Source organism: Schistocerca serialis, unplaced genomic scaffold (genome assembly GCF_023864345.2).
Source record: "Schistocerca serialis cubense isolate TAMUIC-IGC-003099 unplaced genomic scaffold, iqSchSeri2.2 HiC_scaffold_1393, whole genome shotgun sequence".
NCBI classification, from domain to species: Eukaryota; Metazoa; Arthropoda; class Insecta; order Orthoptera; family Acrididae; genus Schistocerca; species Schistocerca serialis.
The window spans coordinates 15,167,277-15,188,668 of NW_026047617.1; the positions used below are offsets into that span (position 1 = coordinate 15,167,277).

A 21,392-nucleotide genomic window follows, 5' to 3' on the forward strand; every position below is an offset into this window, starting at 1 on the left:
GAGTACCTGCATATTCCTTTCTCCTACTCTTTTTCTCTCCTATCCCATTTTAATAGACTCCATCCCCAATGCATTAAGCACTCACAAGAAATGTTTACGTTCACCACTTAACTTACTTAAATGCCAGAGGAGCAACTCCAGGCGGTAGTCGAATAGGGATCGATATCCTGAGTTCCTGCAAGTTCTTCAGCTTTCCCAGGGCAGTGAACGCCTCTCTCGGTATACTGTGGACCATCTCAAAGTCGTCATCCTCGCAGAGTTCCAGACGTTCCAACTCGGTGCAGGCCTCCAGCAACGGTGGGACACAGCTGTGTAACAACAGAAATGGGGTCTTTCAGAATTATTCGTCTCCCGTCACGTTTCAAAAGACCAAAGAAACAGAGTACTTTATATTATAACTCTAAATTAATAGTTCTTATACTGTATTTGCAACAACAACGTGTTCAACTGTCACTATCGCATCATTCGCTGCTGAGATCATTACTATTAGTGTCACAGAAAGTATACCCATCAGGGATGAATTATACTAATATATGTCTGCTTGTGTCTGTATTGTGTGGATGGATATGTGCGTGTGTGCAAGTGTATACCCGTCCTTTTTTCTCCCTAAGGTAAGTCTTTCCGCTCCCGGGATTGGAATGACTCCTTACCCTCTCCCTTAAAACCCACATCCTTTCGTCTTTCCCTCTCCTTCCCTCTTTCCTGATGAGGCAACAGTTTGTTGCGAAAGCTTGAATTTTGTGTGTATGTTTGTGTTTGTTTGTGTGTCTTTTGACCTGCCAGCGCTTTCGTTTGGTAAGTCACATCATCTTTGTTTTTTGATAAATTATACTAATATACGTTAGACATAATGGTGAGAGTTAAGGCCCAACATATTAACACATTCAGTTGGTGATGAAATAGTGTTTCCGAAGTCAGCTTTTAATACTGCTAAGGCTTCAACATACAGTTTTTTCTCTTTTTTGTTTTTTGTCTTCAGAAACTGGGCATTTCATATTTATTTATTGTGTGTATATGATGACCAATAAGTCAGTGCTGCCAGCTGTTGCTTTCTCATGTAATTCAGTAAAATAAGTAAAACAAAAAGTTCTTTTACAACATTCTGCCTTTAAATGATTATTGACATATATAGGCACAATTGTTCGTGAGAATATATTGCCGAAATGAAAATCTTTGTATGAGACATCTTCGTAAACAACACATAGGTTCTCGAAGCTGGTGTTTAGTCCAGTTTAAACTTCTGAGCTGAGAAGCTGAGGTCAATATATAAAACTTTTCTCTGGCTCGTTGTCTCCCGTTTTGGGAGACATCTTCAGAAGTAAATGGTACGCTGCCGGTATTGCCCATTGATGAGTGCCCGTCAGTCGATCGGACACCCACGTGTGTTTAGAGCCAGTGTGGAGCATCTCTTCTATTATTGCCCGTGAGTTGTCGTCTCACGTGCAAAAACAGTCATTTCGAAAGACTACATTGGCTCGATGACCTCTTGTCAAAGTACAGGGTTTATGCAAAAGGGGGCAGCAGATATCTAGAATTAACGTTTGACAAACTACAAAAGATACAAACACAATTCCAGTGATCCTAGACAGAGAAAAGTTAAAAATTCTGAACAGTCTGTGCAGAAGTTTAGCTAAAGCCACAGTGGTATTGTTACATGTTTATAGGAATTACCATTTATGTGCTGAAATCAGGAAAATTTGAGTCCAGAGGATAACCTGAGTGTGGAAAATCTCCACATTAGTCTATTCACTGAGAGCTGGAATGAAACAGACACAGTTTCACGTGACCCACAATAATGTTAAAGGAAGAATAAAACTTATTCTGTTGAAGTTGAACTACTTTGATTCAAGTTTATAACAAAACACTCTTTTCTCTCTTTTATAATGCAGTCTAATTTCCACATTTGAGGTCAAACTTTTTCCATCACATGGAAAACACATTTGTTTCACTCTTCTGCAGTCACTGCTTGTTTTAATAGTTCTTTAACTTCTGACATTTTGTGTGTTCTGTCTTTTTCTGCAACACAGCCTTCGATTTTGGCCCAAACTACCTCGATTATGTTTAATTCACCAGGTATGGAGGAATCAGAAGAAAAGTTTTCCCTGCTCCATCAGCCATTTCATCCACTGCATATTCTTTGTGCACTACTCTGTTCTTTTTTAACAATTTCCAGTAATTCTTTCTTCAATACTCCATTTTCCAATAACAGTATTTTTAGATTTTAGTTATTCCGGTATATCTCGCTTATTGGCATTCAGATTAGGTACTTCTTCTTTTCAACAAGAATAGCACGACATGTTATCGAGAACAGTAACTTCTTTTTGCTGAAGCCGAAGAAAAAGTCTTCAAACCACTTCTCGAATGTACTGTTGCACATCTCCTCACAGTAGCCTCCACTTTTCTTGGGCCCGTCTTGGATTTGAAAGTTCACACACTGCCTCTGACAAAACCTGCTTTGCTCCCAATATGTGTGATAATCAGGCATTTACCTTTACCTGTTTCCAGTGGATAATGCAGATAGAAATGCTTGTTTAGAGGATTTTATGGACTTATGCACCGAGACGTTACTTCAGGTATGTCGTGTATTTGGCCATGTCTCGTCCAAACAATAGACGGGTCTTCCTTCATCTCTCAACAATTTATCATTTGTAGGTGACACTGCCTCCCTGAAATCATCTCTGTCTATTAGCACGCTACTGCATCCACACCGAAAGTATTTAAAATTCATTTCTTTTAAAACTGTATGATAATAAAATGATATATGGAAGTTGCTCAAATGTGGATTTTTAATCGTGGCCACAAGCACTTTGTCAGTTGTTAGTGACATGTTACAAAAAATTTCCTTCGTATCGCAGTTCTATCGAAGTCACCAATACTTCCTGAAAGTTTGTCATGATTTTTCTTTCTTGGGAGACTTTGAAGAGTGTGACAACCAAGTTTTTTTCAAAACAATATTGGTCACTGACTGCTCTGGATACAACAGCTCCATTTTACACAGATTAAGAGCCATGTGCTTCTCCACAGAAGTTAATGACTTCTTCTTTGATCACTTCTCAGTTAGAGTCAAATCTGACAAGTCGGCCTCGCTCACCGTCTCCGCAGAGGACAACATGACAAGTTTACTCCTATGTTATACAAATAGAAATAAAGGGGGTAGCTACTAGGTGACCACAAAAATAATGAATGACGAATGTGATTACAATCACTGACACTGACACACGAATAATCAAAAACTGGGCTTTCAAACGAGACGAACTTTACAATCAGAATATAAGATCACACACTAATGACTTACAATCGCAACAGACGTGGCCAAACTGAGTGAAGTGTGCCCCGTATTGCTCACCTCTCGGTGGCAGTGCTGCGGTCACGTGCCTCGTCGTGTCCGCAGGCTGTCTGTCATTTCAGTGAATGGAGTGTAGTACTGGAATACCTGCGAGACTAAACTGGAGGTGTCGGCAGCCGCTCCTACGGTACAGCTACGGTAACTTCCCGACCGACTGCTGTAATTCAGTCAGGGCCTGATCAGTTTATTAGTTCACCACTCAGCAGGTTCGTACACCAGTGATTGTAGTGAGCTCGAATTATGTGTTTCAGAGTGAAGCTTTTGTTACTGCTCGAAATCTGTTGTTCTGTCCTGGATGATAACAAAGATCGTGAGTTATTTTTTATAATTTTTTTTCCCAGTTGTTACATTTATTTCACTTAGATATTACCGCACTGTTTGAAAGTCAGCATCATCTACCAGCATTGCAAATACATGTGCTCACCGAGTATTTTTGTGAACATTATTTTCACAATATTTACATTCTATCTGCACGTGTTGGAATGAATAATTTTTTTTTATAGTTTCTGTGTCTCTCTGTATGATGCTTACTAATGAAACAATGATAGTCCAGGTCACAATGATTCCTGATAACAGTTAATTGTCAACAGTCATTAATTTATCAGTGGAAATAAAATAAAAACTATGTCAAGGAACTGGAGTATACTGAATTTAAAGACACAACTGGCGGGACCAACTTGTGATATATTTGCTTTGTGGAATTTACCGTAGTATGTACACAGATATTTCCGGCAAACGTTTCACAACGAAGCTACGTAGTACCAGTAAATAACTAAGGTATCTGCTCCAGTACAAGCTCCCGTAATAACGTGAACAGTTCCTTCGTACACAAGTTGCTAAGTGCCTCATAATGTTGCTGCTTTCTACTTTGGGCGATAATAATGTACACCAACAAGTTGAAGAGAAAGAATTTATGGTAAAATATTATAGACATAAACAGAAAAAGTAATGGATCCAGAATGATGCCCTGAGGGATACATGTTTCAAAAACTTCCTCATCCACAGGTTGTGTCTATGCAATGAATCATTATCAGCATTTCTTAAATTATAAGTGCTAATTTGGAAATGACACATTCTGCCTGTTAATTTCACTACGAAATGTGCAGAATAATTTTCACGACAAACTCGGAACCCAAAATGCGCGGGTGAGGCTGGCTTGCCAGGTATTGTTGTATTGCACAGAACTGAACTGGGTACAACTGTTAAATACGGAGGCTTAAACAGTGGCACGGTCACTTACGAATGGAAGTAATTCCGTACCAAACTGACGAAAGCTGACCTGCAGCTTTTTTAAAGGAATTGTAGCAATATTTAGCTAGCTACATAACAATCTGTATTTAATAGCCCTTTATACGTACGTGAGAAGAAATATGCCAAAAGTCCACTTACCATAACGAGAAAGGCGCAGGTTATACCGTGTAGGGTGAAGATATCGAATACACGGGAAGCACACTCGTCAACCGAAAGTAATTTCGAGTAGAAGTTAGACAATCTTAGGAGGACAGGTAATAACACTCACCTCGTCCCACCCATCGCCCACTTTATGCGTATCGACCTGAGGGTGATCCTCTTGGCTCTCAGAAAGTACCTCAGGTCTTCCATATTGATATACGTAAACCCAAAGTCGACCTCGGCTAGTTGCGGGCATCCGTTGACCAGAGGTCGCACCAAACAAGGTTCCTGGGTAGAGCTACGATCGAATTCCTTGTATTCCGGTTCCAGATTCAGCACACAGAGGTTGTGCAGCTGCGACAGGGCCTCCGAGCACCTTTCAGACTTCAGCAGTTTGTAGGGAGCCGTCAGTGTGTGTATTCTGGTGCACTTCTCCACCAAGGTCTTCAGTACCTGCAACTGAACGATTCCCCTTCTGTACAAACACCTACAAAGAAAGCAATGGCAAACCTCAAGAAGAAAGAAACTTCGTTACCGGTCATATAAACAGATGCTTTCTGTCTTTTCTGAGGCACATAATCAAATTCCAGTGACAGAAGATGCACAGCAGCAAGACAGGTGGACGCAAACGAAGTCAGTATTAGTGGTGAACAGAAGGACGAGGATGACGATGACGACGTGCGGTTTGTCGGGAGCTCAATTGCACGGCCAATAGCATCCGCACAAAGTTTCAATTTTTTCACAATCCAATGTAGTCACTGCCACGAATGATGACGACAGTAGTGAAATGACGAGGAAAGCACAAACACCCAGTCCCCGGGCAGAGAAAATCTCCAACCCAACCGGGAATCAAACCCGGGACCCCGCGATCCAGAGGCAGCGACGCTAGCCACTAGACCACGAGCTGTGGACTGAACAGCTCCCACATCGTCCACGCTCACTGGGCCAACTGGTTGTCAGCTAAGAGACGGCTGGTATTCACTGTGAACAGGTTACAATCTCATCTGGCAAATCCTCGAGGAGTCGGTTCGTACTGTCTGTGTCGCAGCTGCTTCCGACCGCCCCGGTTCTTTTCTAGTCCGACCAAATTCTCTGTTCTCATGACCTACATTGCACGACAACTGAATTTGCCTCGTTTTCTTGTTCTTAACTGACTGTGTACCCTCTCACTAATCGTAAACAAATCGGAATAAAATTTCTATTGGGAAAAAGTTGAAAGAAGGAGCAGAATCTATATGCATCTGCACTGACAGCAATAACTGGAAGAAATGCTTAGTGTATGAAAAGTTTATTTTGGCTCAATGACAGTTTACGTAATGGTTTTTAGCTTTAGTATCAAACCAATATAACTAGCCAAAATGAATCCCTTAAAGAAACAAACTTACATATGTAAAACAGCTCCAGATGTCTGATTATTTTACAAAATGTGTTAATGTGTTAAATGTCAGACATTAAGGATGGAAGGAAGAAAAAGTTTTGGAAAAGTTTGAATTTATGTTTGAACTTCGTCAGAAGTTCTCGATTTCTGAAAAGCATTCGATTCAGTACCAGACTTATTCTTATTGTCAAAAGTTCAATCGTTGGGGGAATCGAGTGAAATTTGTACCTGGGTTGAGGACTTTTTGGTGGGGAGGGAACAGCGTGTTATCTCAGATGGAGAATCATCGTCAGATGTAGAAGTTACTTCAGGTGTGTGCCAAGGAAGTGTGTTGGGAAACTTCCTCCTCATGTCGTGTACTGATAACCTTGTGGGCAATTTTAATAGTAACCTCATATTTTCTGTAGATAATGCAATTATCTATAATGAAGTATTACCTGCAAGTAGCTGCATAAATATTCAGTCAGATCTTGATAAGCTTTCAATGTGGTGCAAAGATTACCAGCTTGCTTTAAATGTTCAGAAATATAAAATTGTGCACACCTCAAAAAATGTAGTATCCTATGACTACAATATCAATGAGTCAAAGATGGAATCGACCAACTCATTTAAATACCTGGACATATCATTGTAGGGATGTTAAACGGAATGATCTCATAGATTTAGTACCAAATAGCACTAATACGGGATATTGAATGGATACAGAGAAGGGCAGCACAAATGGTCACAGATTTAATTTGACACACGGAAAAGTGTTAAGGAGATGCAGAAGAAATTGAACTGTCAGACTCTTGAAGATAGATGTAAACTATCTTGAGAAAGTCTAGTAACAAAGTTTCAACAACTGACTTATAAATGATTACTCTACAAATATACTACAAACGCCTACATATCTGTCACACGGATATCACGAATTAAAATTAGAATAATTATAGCACACACAAAGGCATTCAATCAATCATTTTTCCCACGCTCCATACGTAACTGCAATAGAAGAAACCCTAATAATTGGTACAACTGGACATACCCTCTGCCGCGCACTTCACGGTGGTTTGCAGAGTACGACTAGATTAGATGTAGATGCAGAATTAGAAGTAGAAGTTATTACGTGCTCTCATTATCAAACATAGGACGAGTATAGTCTGGGATGAGTTATTCTACCTCAACACATATACACAGTTTCTAAGTCTCGTACTGGTCTCATCCCCCCCAGGGGGCTTGCCGCTCTTAGGCCACCACGGGGGCCCAGCTTTTGCAGCACCTTTTCCCTTTCGTTCCACATGTCTGTCCTCTCGTTGAAGTGTGTTCCGAATTTTCAGTAGCCGATATCAGAACAGTCCAACATTTTTCGGTCCTTTTCGCTTTCTCCGTTCCCGTTCTCCCGTCCTTCCTCCGCTCCAGTGTTTGAGGTTCCTCCTTTTCTTATTCCTCACTGTGCGCTCCCGAAGGTCAACCCGTGTGTCCGACACGTAACGGGTGACGCGGTAACGCACAACTCGTAGCCCCACACCGACAGGTGGGGTTCGCACGTACCCCCCCGGTACGGACCCGGCCCAGGAAGGGTGGTTGCCCGTGCTGCCACCTTCCCAAACTGCCAATCGGTCCCTCTGTCAGGCGTTCGGGAGGTGCGAACGACCACCTGAGCCAGGAGCGCTCCCCTCCGAGGGAGACTGACGGTCGGAAGGAGTGTGCCGTCAGAGGTGCCGACAACCGCGGGGCATTTTCTCGCCACGAGCCGATCGTCTCTTGGTAGAAGACGTCTACCGAACGTAAGTGGAACGAGGCTAAAGATTCGGTGACCCTCTGCACCACAGTTCCTTGCCATTTTACAGCTGAAGACGGTCTGTCCTTTAGCTACGGTAAATACATTTATTATTCGGAAAGGTGTCGACGCAATTGCCAGGCACGTGAAATCCTGTTCTCGTTTACACAACGGTACTTCAGTTTTGGAGACTACTACCGATTCTCGAGCACGACGACAGCTCGCAGCTTCGCTCCTCCGCAACTATCCCGCCCGTGTCGAGGCCCACCGAATGCCGTATGCGTCCCGCGGTGTTATTTACACTGAGTAGCTCGACGGTCCGATCGAGACAGAAATCCAAATGTACCTCTCCGATCAGGGTGCCGTTATGTGTAATCACTAGTGCTCGTGTGCACTCTTTTTCTCACTTTTTATAGAAAAATGTTTCTGTCAAAGATCAAAGCAGGCTACGTTCTTAACCCAATGCGCTGCTACTACTGTCACCGTTATAACCACACTCAAATGTCCTGTTGACACCTGGCCAAATGTGTAGCCTGCGACAGGGATGCTCGAGAGGGTGACATTCTGTTTCCTTCTCCCCGCCCTGCCGACTGCAGTGGCGACTGTGCCGTCTCCTCCTGAGACTGTCTGCGTATCTCGACGAGTGGGTCGTCCGGAAGATCTGGCCGAAGGAAAAAGTGCCTCACCCGGTCACTCGCAATTGTCGGCCAGTCGGAAGCCACGTGTTCTACCGTCCGGCACTTAAAGTACCGTCATCGCTACGTGTCACTCCACGAAGTGTGCGGACATGCGACCTCAAATTCGGCACCGCGGTTGTGAAATCGCACAGTGTCCCCGTCTCCTGCTCCGGGTGTGCGACGAGCCACCGAACTTTTGCCTCGGGGCAGAGTCACCTGCTACACGACCGGCAGGCCAGAAAGGATTGGAGGAATACTCCCGTGAAGCCCTCTTACGTCTCTCCGGCCGACAAACGTCCGAGTCTTCCTCTGCCGACCAGAAAGGCTCCGAGAAATCAAACAGAGGCAAACGGTCGTCTCCTTAGCCAACTTAAGTTCGTTTTATTAGCTGTCTTTCCTTCTGTGAATTGGGCTTAATGTGTAGTCATTTTTACTCCCTTTCATCTTCGTGTCCTACAGTTCTGAAATGGGCACGTACGACTCTAGTTGTTCTTGTGCCCTAAAATAAAACAAAACAATACTGGTCTTATTGTGTTAAACCTTTAACATAAGATCATACATCTCAGTGAGTATATTATGGCAGAATTTTAAATTTGATCAATAATTATATGAAAGGCCGAAAATCCAATTTTTGTTGTCCCTGAAGTTGTTAGTGTACAATCCCAGTTGCAAGTTCCAAATCTGTGTTAGCTATTTAGTGATACAGATCTCACAGCATAGGTGCCCCATTGGTATGCGTATGCTGTGTTACAGACCCCCATGGGCAGTTTCACAAGACACTCAATATTTAATCAGCATAAGGCACTAACATTTTCACAATTAAGCAGGCTAAAAGCAATGCCACAGATACCTGTAGTAAGCCAACCATAAACCACGTTCCACTTACACCACCTGGCAAAACAGCAACCTATTTGTGCATATTCCATGGTCAGGTCATTATTTTCGCTACTACCATTAAGCATGGGTATTTGTAAGCAGAGAAGAGGGAAGGAAAAGAACAGGCACAGTCCCCTGCGAACAAGACTCAGTGGCAGCAACAGCAGCAGCAAGCTCACAGATCACTCCCCCCCTGTGTTACGGAGCTGGTCAGTGTCGTGTATTGTAGACTGTGTACACTCATTCAGTTCGTGACACGATCCGAAGAAATCGTGACTTTATATTGTACTTCTGATAATATAACAGTCTCATATTTTTCAAAAAAAGATACAACATACGTAAGCCTTATTTTAACACGAAATGTATTCACAGCTGCAAATACGGAGAACCGTTGGCTGTATGATGGAATGATGACAATGAAAATTTGTGCCAGATACGGACTCGAACCAAGATTTCCCACTTATTGCGAGCAGTCGGTTTGCCGTTAGGCTATCGGACCGTACTTCCAGACGAGATGCAAACTTCAATATATTGTCAACCGTATGTCCACAACCTGCATTCGTACATTTGTTATATATTTTTCCATACAGGGGAGGCATTTTTAATTGAATGCTGCTTGCCTGGTGTTGATGGATAAATATGATATTTCAGTGCCTATATTGTTCAGAAGTATGATGCAATATTCCTTCAGAGATGCACGCTTTTTACTTCTGGACAACACAGGCACTACAATATCGTATTTATCCACCGACACTGGGCACGTGAATTTCGATTAAAAATGCCTCCCCTGTACAGAAACGTACATAATGAACGCACCGGTGCAGGTTTTCGACATGTGGAAGTTTGGGTCTGGCCGTGAAGCGTGCAAACGGACAGGTGACCGCTCACGATAAGTGCAAAATCCGGGTTCACGTCTCAGTCCGGCACAAATTTTCGCTGTCACCATTCCATTATACAGCTGAGATTTGTCCGTATTTGCAACTGCAAATACATTTCACATACGTCATAATGGCTGCAGCTTACCACAGCCCGTGTTCCTTAGGACGTGCGTGCGTGCCCGAAGGAATATTACACTGCACTTCTGAACGATGTGCTCTGTACCTTATTGTAAGCCTTATTTTCAGAAGACTATTACTCTTTGTACTTCTAATTTAATTCAAAATTATAATCGTATCTGAAATTATCAATCTCAACGTATGAAATATTTTGAGCAATAATTTGACAATTTTATAAAAGAAGTATTTAACCACATACGAAGATCTCCGGATGTAAAATATCGACGTATTATAAGATAGCTGAACTGAAACTTCTCCTATCTTTGCTCTCGTCAATTTGTGTAACGAGCAGTTGTCGGTTAGTTACGGAGCAAATAGTTTCACTGTGAAGTCACGAGGTGAATGACGTGGGAGGTATCCCTTTCTTTTTGAGGTCACTGGCTGGCTGAGGTTTGTTTTGTACTGCAATGTGGAACTGCTATAAATTACTACATGAGAGATGGAAACAATAAACAGAGAGAAGGATAAAGTTTCATCGTGCAGCATTGTCCTTATCTTACAGTGAAGGTCAGTCGTTCTGCCTAGATCTAAAAATGCTAATTCCATAGAGCCACAAATTCAATAAGGAGCAATAAAAAGAAGGTACTGTGCGACCTTCCTTCTTGCCAATTTATTAGCTGCACACACGTAGCAAAAAAAGTGTGCTTTCTCTCAGCTTTTATTTTTCAGTTCTTTCTGGACAACAGTAGAGGAGAGAGTCAGCTCAATTTGGAAGCTCAGGTCTGGGATCTTACAGAATAAAAATTTGGATACTGTTGTGGACCTACGTGTTTGCAGATTGAGGAGAAGGAATTTTATGTGGGTTTGTATGGAAAGTAACAGTAATTATTTCTAAAATGCAAGAATGATGGTTGGACTAACACTCAAGCGAAGAAAATTTAGAAGCTCGTGAAACTTTTGTGTTGAGGTGTTTCAATTTGAGTGAATTTGTTAAATTTATGAAACTGTGAATAAAGTCGTAGCACCAAGAGTATTAATTGAAGAATACAGCAAAGCTGAAATTAGTGTTCATGGTGATGTAGCAAAGTTGCAAACTTTGAATGATAATGTTGTAGAAGATAATATTTTGAGGTAATGCTCTAAGCACAGTAGAGGATCCTGTTCTACAGACAAACTGTTTTCTGCTGTAAAAGTCTAATTGTAAGCATTACTCGAACTGGCTAGGGCAAATGAAGTTTCAGTATTAGTTGCTAAAAAGCATTAGGAACCTGGCACTTGCATATACACTCCTGGAAATGGAAAAAAGAACACATTGACACCGGTGTGTCAGACCCACCATACATGCTCAGGACACTGCGAGAGGGCTGTACAAGCAATGATCACACGCACGGCACAGCGGACACACCAGGAACGGCGGTGTTGGCCGTCAAATGGCCCTAGCTGCGCAGCATTTGTGCACCGCCGCCGTCAGTGTCAGCCAGTTTGCCGTGGCATACGGAGCTCCATCGCAGTCTTTAACACTGGTAGCATGCCGCGACAGCGTGGACGTGAACCGTATGTGCAGTTGACGGACTTTGAGCGAGGGCGTATAGTGGGCATGCGGGAGGCCGGGTGGACGTACCGCCGAATTGCTCAACACGTGGGGCGTGAGGTCTCCACAGTACATCGATGTTGTCGCCAGTGGTCGGCGGAAGGTGCACGTGCCCGTCGACCTGGGACCGGACCGGAGCGACGCACGGATGCACGCCAAGACCGTAGGATCCTACGCAGTGCCGTAGGGGACCGCACCGCCACTTCCCAGCAAATTAGGGACACTGTTGCTCCTGGGGTATCGGCGAGGACCATTCGCAACCGTCTCCATGAAGCTGGGCTACGGTCCCGCACACCGTTAGGCCGTCTTCCGCTCACGACCCAACATCGTGCAGCCCGCCTCCAGTGGTGTCGCGACAGGCGTGAATGGAGGGACGAATGGAGACGTGTCGTCTTCAGCGATGAGAGTCGCTTCTGCCTTGGTGCCAATGATGGTCGTATGCGTGTTTGGCGCCGTGCAGGTGAGCGCCACAATCAGGACTGCATACGACCGAGGCACACAGGGCCAACACCCGGCATCATGGTGTGGGGAGCGATCTCCTACACTGGCCGTACACCACTGGTGATCGTCGAGGGGACACTGAATAGTGCACGGTACATCCAAACCGTCATCGAACCCATCGTTCTACCATTCCTAGACCGGCAAGGGAACTAGCTGTTCCAACAGGACAATGCACGTCCGCATGTATCCCGTGCCACCCAACGTGCTCTAGAAGGTGTAAGTCAACTACCCTGGCCAGCAAGATCTCCGGATCTGTCCCCCATTGAGCATGTTTGGGACTGGATGAAGCGTCGTCTCACGCGGTCTGCACGTCCAGCACGAACGCTGGTCCAACTGAGGCGCCAGGTGGAAATGGCATGGCAAGCCGTTCCACAGGACTACATCCAGCATCTCTACGATCGTCTCCATGGGAGAATAGCAGCCTGCATTGCTGCGAAAGGTGGATATACACTGTACTAGTGCCGACATTGTGCATGCTCTGTTGCCTGTGTCTATGTGCCTGTGGTTCTGTCAGTGTGATCATGTGATGTATCTGACCCCAGGAATGTGTCAATAAAGTTTCCCCTTCCTGGGACAATGAATTCACGGTGTTCTTATTTCAATTTCCAGGAGTGTATTTCGTGTGGAGAAAAATATCTGTAATAGTTTTTCCAAAGTACAAAAACTTGAAAATTTCAATTTTGTAAACAGTTACAGCTCACTTGGTGGTTGGTTTAGAAACAGTGGCAGACTAGTTTGTGGTAGTGATGCAAACAACATAATATTTACTGTATGCAATTCTGATGTAAAAATGTAAAACTTAAACTCACAATCTCTAGCTCATATCAAAATTTTTTCAAAAATATGTGGCAACTGTCAATAAGGGAAATGTGTGTTTTATCTGTGAAAGACTTTCTTTGAGAAGTCTGATGCTGGGTTTTTCACATGCTGTAACATTCATGTTTTCTGCTGTAATGTGTCTAGTTATTGAGTGTTTCATAAATGTATTTCCCTCAAAACGTGTGTCATTAGTAACAGGAATTATCTTAACTGCATTAATAACCACAGTGGTGACTCCAACAACTGTTAGTTATGTTGAAAACTGTGAGTGTGCATCGCCTTTTTTCTTGTGTTCCGGTTCCGTTCACTACCGACACGGGTCATATTATTCCTTCGCGTTCAGACTCCTCCGTGCCTACAATGCCTTGTCACTCATGGATAAGGCAGAAATATACGACTTCATTTGACGGGTTTCCGATGCCACCGAACCAGCCTCACCCGGCACTATACGGCCGACAACGTCTGCTGCCCTGCACGCCTACCACCTCGTGGCGAGTAACCCGCTCACCGGCCTCGTCCCCGTAAAGGACTCGCCACATCACACTGCCGGTCCGTGGCCGAGGTTGGAACGAAACGGCCCGTCCGGTGAGTCCAAAGCGTGCTGCCCCATTCTGCAGTGTTCTCACAATTTGCGATGACGACGACCGGCTCCTCTGCTGCGACGGGTTCCGGTCACACAGTTTCATTTTCGTACGCTCACTCGGTGACGCCAGTCACCTCTGCCGCACCGGTACGCCAGCACGCTCACCTCTCCGTGTCAGCACTATCGCCCGCTTCAGCAGTGACGCGGGTCACCTCCGCCGTGTCGGAGGACCGCATCTCCGCACGTCTCGCTTCCCACGTGCACAGATTTTCGGTGATGCTGGTCGCTTTTGCCGCACCGGTCACTTACGCTCTCGCACCTTCCACCCCGGCTCCTGCGGCACCGCCCTACGGCACCCGTACTCTGCTCGTGCCCGCTCCAAACGTATCGGCCGACGGCGCCGCAGCAACCCTCCTTACGCACCTCACTCGCACCCGGTCCTGCCGCTACAGACCACAGCATCCTTTTCTCGTCCACACCCGCACCGTCCGCACCTGCTGCCTCCGACTGTGGCGCCGCAGCCCCCTCCGGACCTACTCGGGTCGTCGCTGCTCCCCAGAGCCCAGCCCTCCACTACACCACCCCTGCTCTGCCTGCACCTGCTCCGGTCGTGCCGCCTTCCGATGGCCCCTTTCACCGACGCACACGTTTTGACCGTGTCCACTCTCGATATTAGCAGCCTCCGGCACGCGTCCGACTACGAGCCGGGCCGGGCTTCCGCTGCTTCGGGCACCGTTCCCATAACGGCCGTCCCACCACTCGGTCATGATTTGACACCGCAGGCCGCTACAGCTCCCCTGTCTCAGTGCACGTTGGCTGCTTCCTCGCCCACTCTTAATACTACCACTCTGAGCTTTCCCGAGGTGCGAAAGGACAACCCTAAGATGTGGTTTGCCCTAGTGGACTATATCCCCGATTTCCGTGCTGTATCTGACGTTATCGTGAGCACAATTTACCTTACCAGTCATTGGCACGACCACATCGATCTCATCAGTGATCTGCTGCTTTCATCACCTACAGACTGCAACTGTACATTGTGTAAAAGTTGCCTCATCGAGCACCTCTCCTGTCCTCCTCCGGAGGCCACACACCAGATTATTCACGCCGAACTATTCGGCAAATGAACGCCGTCTGAGTTCTGACGGCACCTTCACTCGGAAATCGACAGTTAAGTTAGGACCGACATCACTCTCTGGACCCTTCGGCTCCTCAAACTTTCTCAGGAGGTACAGCCGGAGCTGCTTCCGCGTACCACTGCCGCTACGGAGTCGAGCATCCGTTCCGCTGACCGAGCATTCGCTATTATTCGCCTCTGCCGGTGCACGCCTCGAGCATCGTCGCCGACTGCGGCGGTGGGGGCAGTGCCGTCCCCGCTGCCCCCTTCCTCACGTGCTCACAGTCGCGCACACCCGGGCCAGACCACCACTGCAACACAACTGCCGTCTGTCGGCATCCGCCCCACACTGCCAGTGTCGACGACCCGACATGCACCACACACGGACGAAGCTGTGCCCGACCGGCCTCCGAGCGCCGACACTGCCTCTCCGTCCCCCCTCCCTACCTGCCCACAGTGTCAGCTTCGTGCGACGTTTCGCCCACCGCTCACAACTGCAGGCCTCTGCGCAGTCACCTAAACACGAACGGCAGTCACGTTTAGGTGCCACGCCACGTCCCGCCTCTACGCCACACGGCGCCTACCGGTCCGGGTCACACGGCGCCCACCTCGGGCACACGCTCACCGTCTCTACGTGGTGACGTAATGTCCGGCCTCCACTTCCTCGTGCACACGGGAGCAGCTGTCGGCGACACCCTCGCCACTGTCACATCTGATGACCCCTCTCCAGCTTCACTACCTTTTGTCACTGTAAACAGACCACGTATCCCCTCTCACAGGTACGTAAGGTTATCACTCTGTGTTTCCCACAATAAGCTTTTCCCTGGACTTTTTACGTCGTAGAAATCGACGAACCTGTCATAAGGTTGAACTTCCTCTGCCACTGTGACCTCTCGCCTTACCTTCGAGGCACTGCAGTCCACCACTCTTCCGGTGCCACAATCTCCTGTGGCGACAGCCTTCTCAGATCTCTGAGCTCTCACACGAGTGCTCTCAGATGGCAGCCCTCTGCACGCAAAACTCGAAGCAGATCTCTTTCGACTTGGCGCCGTCCCCGACTGCACATGTACCGGCAAACTTCCGCCGCCTCTCTGCCGATACTGTTTCCCGAGCACGATCTCGACCCCACAGTTGCGACCCGGGCGGACGTGCCGCTCTCTCTGTCCACGGCAACTACACGGACGCCAATACACGAGGCCCGGCAACCGCACCTGCTTCAGTGTGACGTGCGTAGTGATTGCGACATCGTCCTCGCAGCTAGCGCGCCGTCACACTCACTGCCCACCGTCGCACCGCATCTCACCCGCGATCTCCCGATGTCAGCTGACACGTCACTCACACTGCCAGTGAACCTACTCCACCTCCCACGTGCCAACATTCCATCTCCCACCAATGTTATATTTCATCTGCTACCGGCGACCTGCAGCTCACACAATCGAGCCCCCCCCCCCCCCCCCCCCCCCCTGCCGTCTCACCTACTGCTTAGTCGCTATCAGCAGTGGCACCTGTCACGAGATAAATACCGCGGAGGGGACTCTGGTTCGACAAGGTTTGGCACCTTAACCCGATCGAGCTACACTGTGCTGAGGACACTGTCAAAGACGCGGATATCCTGTGGTCTCAACCATCAACTGACCCTCACCGATACACCTCGTGTTAAAGAAAGATGGTACATTCCGTATATACGGTGATTACTGAATGCTAAATTTTCGCCGGCTGCTGTGGGCGAGTGGTTCTAGGCACTTCAGTCTGGAACCACACGGCTGCTCCAGTCGCAGGTTCCAATCCTGCCTTGGGCACGGATGTGTGTGATGTCCTTAGGTTAGTTAGGTTTAAGTACTTCTAAGTCTACGGGACTGGTGACCTCAGATGTTAAGTCCCATAGTGATTAGAGCCATTTGAGCTAAATTCGCACCACATCCAGGACTACACACAACTCTAGCACAGTGTCCGAGTGTTTACAGTGCTTGACTGCTGTATGGCGTGTCACCGAGTTCCCTGGCACCCACCCGACATACCTAAGACTGCTATCGATACGCCATTTGTGCTCTCTGAATACCAATTCGTGCCTTACACCCTTAAAAAAGTTGCACGAACGTAGCAACGTTTTATCGACTCAGTGGTGTTTAACTTTCCTTTTGCCTATGTGTACCTCAGTGATATTCTCGTGTACTCATCATCTATCAGCGACCGTCAGGAGCACCTCGTCAAGTTCGCACGGCATCAGAATTGAACGGCATCGAGATGAATTGTGAAAAGTCGCAGCTTAGTAACACCACTGTTACTTTTCTGGGACACACTGTTTCGTTTGCAGGCATGCGCCCCCCTTCAGATGGGTCAACTCCAATCTTAGCTTGCCTCTCCCAGAAGATCATTCTGCACTAAGATGCCTTCTAGTCAGGGTAAGTTTTTATCGCCGACACCTCCCCCGTGCAGCTTCCGTACAAGATGCTGTTTGCCCGACGTGTTCCTGGCCGATGGATCAAACGACACGATCGACACGTCCAACTGTCTGAGAACCACGCTTTCTGAAGCTGTTACCCTCGCCCGCTCCAAGCTAAATCCACTTACGACCCTCACGGCAGATGCCAGCAACAGGGCGTGGGTGACACTACAGAATCACTCCGATCTGCCTCGAAAAAACTGACAATGTCTCAGTGTAAGTGGTCGGTGTTTGATTGAGAACTTTTACTGGTTCATAAGGTGATCAAATACTTCTGTACGATATCGAAGGGCTTCACCCACTATATTTGTGGTGTCACCGCCAGACACCACACTTGCTAGGTGGTAGCTTAAATCGGCCGCGGTCCATTTAGTACATGTCGGACCCGCGTGTCGCCACTGTGTGATCGCAGACCTAGCGCCACCACAAGGCAGGTCTCGATATACGATAGAGCACTCGCCCCAGTTGTACAGACGACATTGCTAGCGACCATACGGACGAAGCCTTCCTCTCATTTGCCGAGAGACAGTTAGAATAGCCTTCTGCTAAGTCCATGGCTACGACCTAGCAAGGCGTCAATTGTAACAGTGCATGTATCTTACGAGTCTCATTTGTATAGTCAAGAGAGATGTATCACCAGGAGTGAATAAAGTTAAGTATATTCCAAAGCTACGTATTTTCTTGATAGCAGTCATAACGTATCTTGTTCCAGAATTCACGCCCGTCTGTGTTAGATAGCGTGCCTATCGGCCCCCTCAAAATAACACTGTGTCGGCACATCTGTCGACACATCATTTGGCGACGCAGCTTAAAGGAAACGTGTTCTTTCTGATTGCTTACATTTATTTGTGTCATGGCTTCGCCAGATGTACTGTCCGAATTTTATCGCTTGCAGAATCAGCAGACGCAGGCGTTATTGGATGCCCTTGGACAGCTCGTCCAGGGTCAACGTGCACTGCAACACGATGCGGCAGCCGCCGCTTCACCGCTACCGCAGCCACAACTCGCAGTTGCACCGCCTTTTAGGCACTACAACCCGGTGCACGAATCGTGGACAGAATGGTCCCGACAGTTCGCCTTCCATCTAGCCGCCTACAGAATTCCAGGTAATGAGCGGCAGCCGTTTTTGCTTTCTTGTGTCGGTGTGTCCACCTACCGTGTGATAGTGAAATTGTTTCCCCGACGCGACGTAGCAACTCTGTCCTACGAGGAAATTTTGTCTGCTTTAGATGCCTATTTCAAAGAAAAGGTTAATGTGGTTGCAAAAAGGTATACGTTCTTTCGTACAAAACGTACGGCCGGTCAAACTAATAGGGAGTGGGTAGCAACATTGCAAGGACTTACTAGGGACTGTGCCTTTGACTGTGACTGTGGCCTTTCTTATTCAGATACAATGGTGCGTGATGCAATTGCACAGAACGTTTCTGATGTTCGCATACGGGAGCAAATTTTGAAACTAGTAAATCCCTCCCTTCAACAAGTGATAGACATATTAGATAGACAAGACACACTTGACTGTGCTCAGGAATCTTTTGAAACTTCGCCAGCCGTGTGTAACATTAACCAGCCCGCTGGACGCGCTGCGCGGCCCGGTAACCGGGCCTCGCGCACTTTGACGCAGCTGCCGCCGCGCTCTAAGCCAGGTGTGCCGCGCCAGCACACAAATGTAGTGAAATCATGCCCGCGGTGTGCTACTCGACATTCGCGTGAACATTGCCCGTCACGCCAAGCTATTTGCTTTTTCTGCAATAGGAAAGGACGTGTTCAGAGTGTTTGCCAGAAAAAGCTCAGATCAGACGATCACAACTATTCCAGGCCCTTTGCTTCGCGCCGGAATCGAACCAAGGACACTCAGGCTTGTGGACCTTCGCCCATGGACATTTATGTCGTTAATTCCACTTCGTCCAGTGACACTTTCTCTAATAGTGACTGTGTTCGTCCCACAAAAACTGTGCGTCGACGTCGCCGGAAATCACGTCAATTAGCAAGTGATTCTGTACAAGTGTCTGTTCAAATTGCACAAAACAGTCGCTCTTGTCGTCAGCAGGACAATAAACTTTTTGTAGATTTGGACTTTAATGGCAAGGTCATACCATTCCAGCTCGATACCGGAGCTGCAGTTTCATTGCTCAATCACGACACGTACAAACAACTGGGCAAACCTCCGTTGCGTTCCGCAAATGTTAAGCTAACCACATATTCAGGACAGAAAATTCCTGTGTTAGAACAGTGCAGCCTTCTTGCAACATACAAGGGACAAACGAAACTTGTGTCATTTTACGTTCTTCATTCTTCTACTGCAGTGAACTTGTTTGGTTTAGACTTATTTCAGTTGTTTAACATGTCTATTGTAAATCAGGTCCTATCAGTGAATCAAACTGTGCCTTCAGACAGTGTTTCTCGTCTATGTGACGAATTTGCAGACATTTTTGCACCGGGCTTAGGTTGCGCTAAAAACTATGAAGCACATTTGGAACTGAAAGTCAACGCGCAACCGAAATTTTTCAGAGCGCGCAATGTTCCCCACGCATTGCGTGATGAGGTCGCAAGAACGTTAAACGATCTCGAATCACAAGGTGTAATTGAACGTGTGCAAGCTTCTCTCTGGGCCTCACCCTTAGTAATTTTGCCAAAACCTTCCGGAAAATTGAGACTTTGCGTGGGCCCAGAAGATCTTTTTGCTAAACTGTGCCCGGGAAAATATTTTTCAAAGTTGGACCTAGCCGATGCGTACTTGCAAATACCGGTGGACGACGAATCCCAGCGCGTATTGGTGGTTAACACGCATCTTGGATTGTACCGATTCAAAAGACTGCCATTCGGGTGTGCATCCGCCCCTGCATTGTTTCAGCAATATTTACAAACTATTTGTGCGTCGGTCCCTACTGCAGCAAACTATCTGGACGATAGAGTGATCTCCGGACAGACAGAAGAAGATCATCTTGTGAACCTACGAACATTATTTCAGGTCTTGCGACTAAATGGTCTTCGCTTGAGGAAGGACAAATGTGTGTTTTTTGCTCGTGACTTACCATACCTGGGACATGTCATTAATGCCCAAGGCATACATCCGAGTCCAGAGCACCTCCGTGCCATACAAGAATTGCCTTCCCCTCAAAATGTAAAGCAGCTACAGAGTGTGTTGGGTAAAATTAACTATTATCATAAATATGTGCGCAATGCCTCTTCCATTTCAGCTCCGCTTCATCGCTTACGCCGTAAAGGTGTTCCGTTCGTCTGGACGACGGAATGCGAACGCGCCTTTCGCCAGTTGAAATCGGCGTTGCTTTCTAATACTTGCCTCACGCCTTTCGATCCCCAGAAACCCCTTTTGTTGATGGTAGATGCATCGGATTTCGGGATCGGTGCTGTGCTTGCGCACAAAGTTGGCTCCCATGACCGCCCTATTGCCTTTGCGTCCAAATTGCTCTCGTCTGCGCAACGAAATTACTCGCAGATAGAGAAAGAAGCTTTGGCTCTCGTGTTTGGTGTTACTAAGTTCCATGATTTCTTGTATGGTCGTCACTTTACCATCATCACAGACCACAAACCTTTGACATCGCTTTTTCATCCGACCAAGCCTGTACCTCCACGTACAGCGCAGAAATTCATTCGCTGGTCTATTTTCCTCTCACAGTACCGCTACGATATCTTGTATCGGTCCACTGCTAAGCACGGAAACGCCGATGCGTTGTCCCGTTTGCCTGTTGCTGAGGATAAAGCATTCGATTCTTCCGAACTTGCTTGCATGTTCATTGATGCGGAATCCGATGAAGTGGTCGAATCGTTTCCGATTGATTTTCGTCGTGTAGCTACAGCCACAGCTGCTGACCCTGTCCTTGCTACTGTTTTGCGTTTTGTTGCTACGCAATGGCTTTTGTCAAAGTCTCGGATCGAGGATCCGTTGGTTCGCCG

The 21,392-nt window shown here is 46.8% G+C and overlaps 2 protein-coding genes across 2 annotated transcripts in view; one reads left to right on the plus strand and one right to left on the minus strand.

Moving 5' to 3' along the window:
- LOC126442617 (uncharacterized) overlaps window positions 1-21,392 on the minus strand; it is a 158,598-nt gene that overhangs the window by 62,274 nt on the left and 74,932 nt on the right. Inside the window, exons 4-5 of the mRNA XM_050090700.1 lie at window positions 4,866-5,197; window positions 117-308 (exon numbers count right to left, since the gene is read on the minus strand). Of these exons, the coding sequence (XP_049946657.1) occupies window positions 117-308; window positions 4,866-5,197 (524 nt within the window). The remainder of the gene's footprint in view (window positions 1-116; window positions 309-4,865; window positions 5,198-21,392) is intronic.
- Window positions 18,328-21,392, plus strand: part of LOC126442618 (uncharacterized) — a 37,698-nt gene continuing 34,633 nt past the window's right edge. The window contains exon 1 of the mRNA XM_050090701.1: window positions 18,328-18,583. Within this exon, the coding sequence (XP_049946658.1) occupies window positions 18,331-18,583 (253 nt within the window). The 5' untranslated portion in view covers window positions 18,328-18,330. The remainder of the gene's footprint in view (window positions 18,584-21,392) is intronic.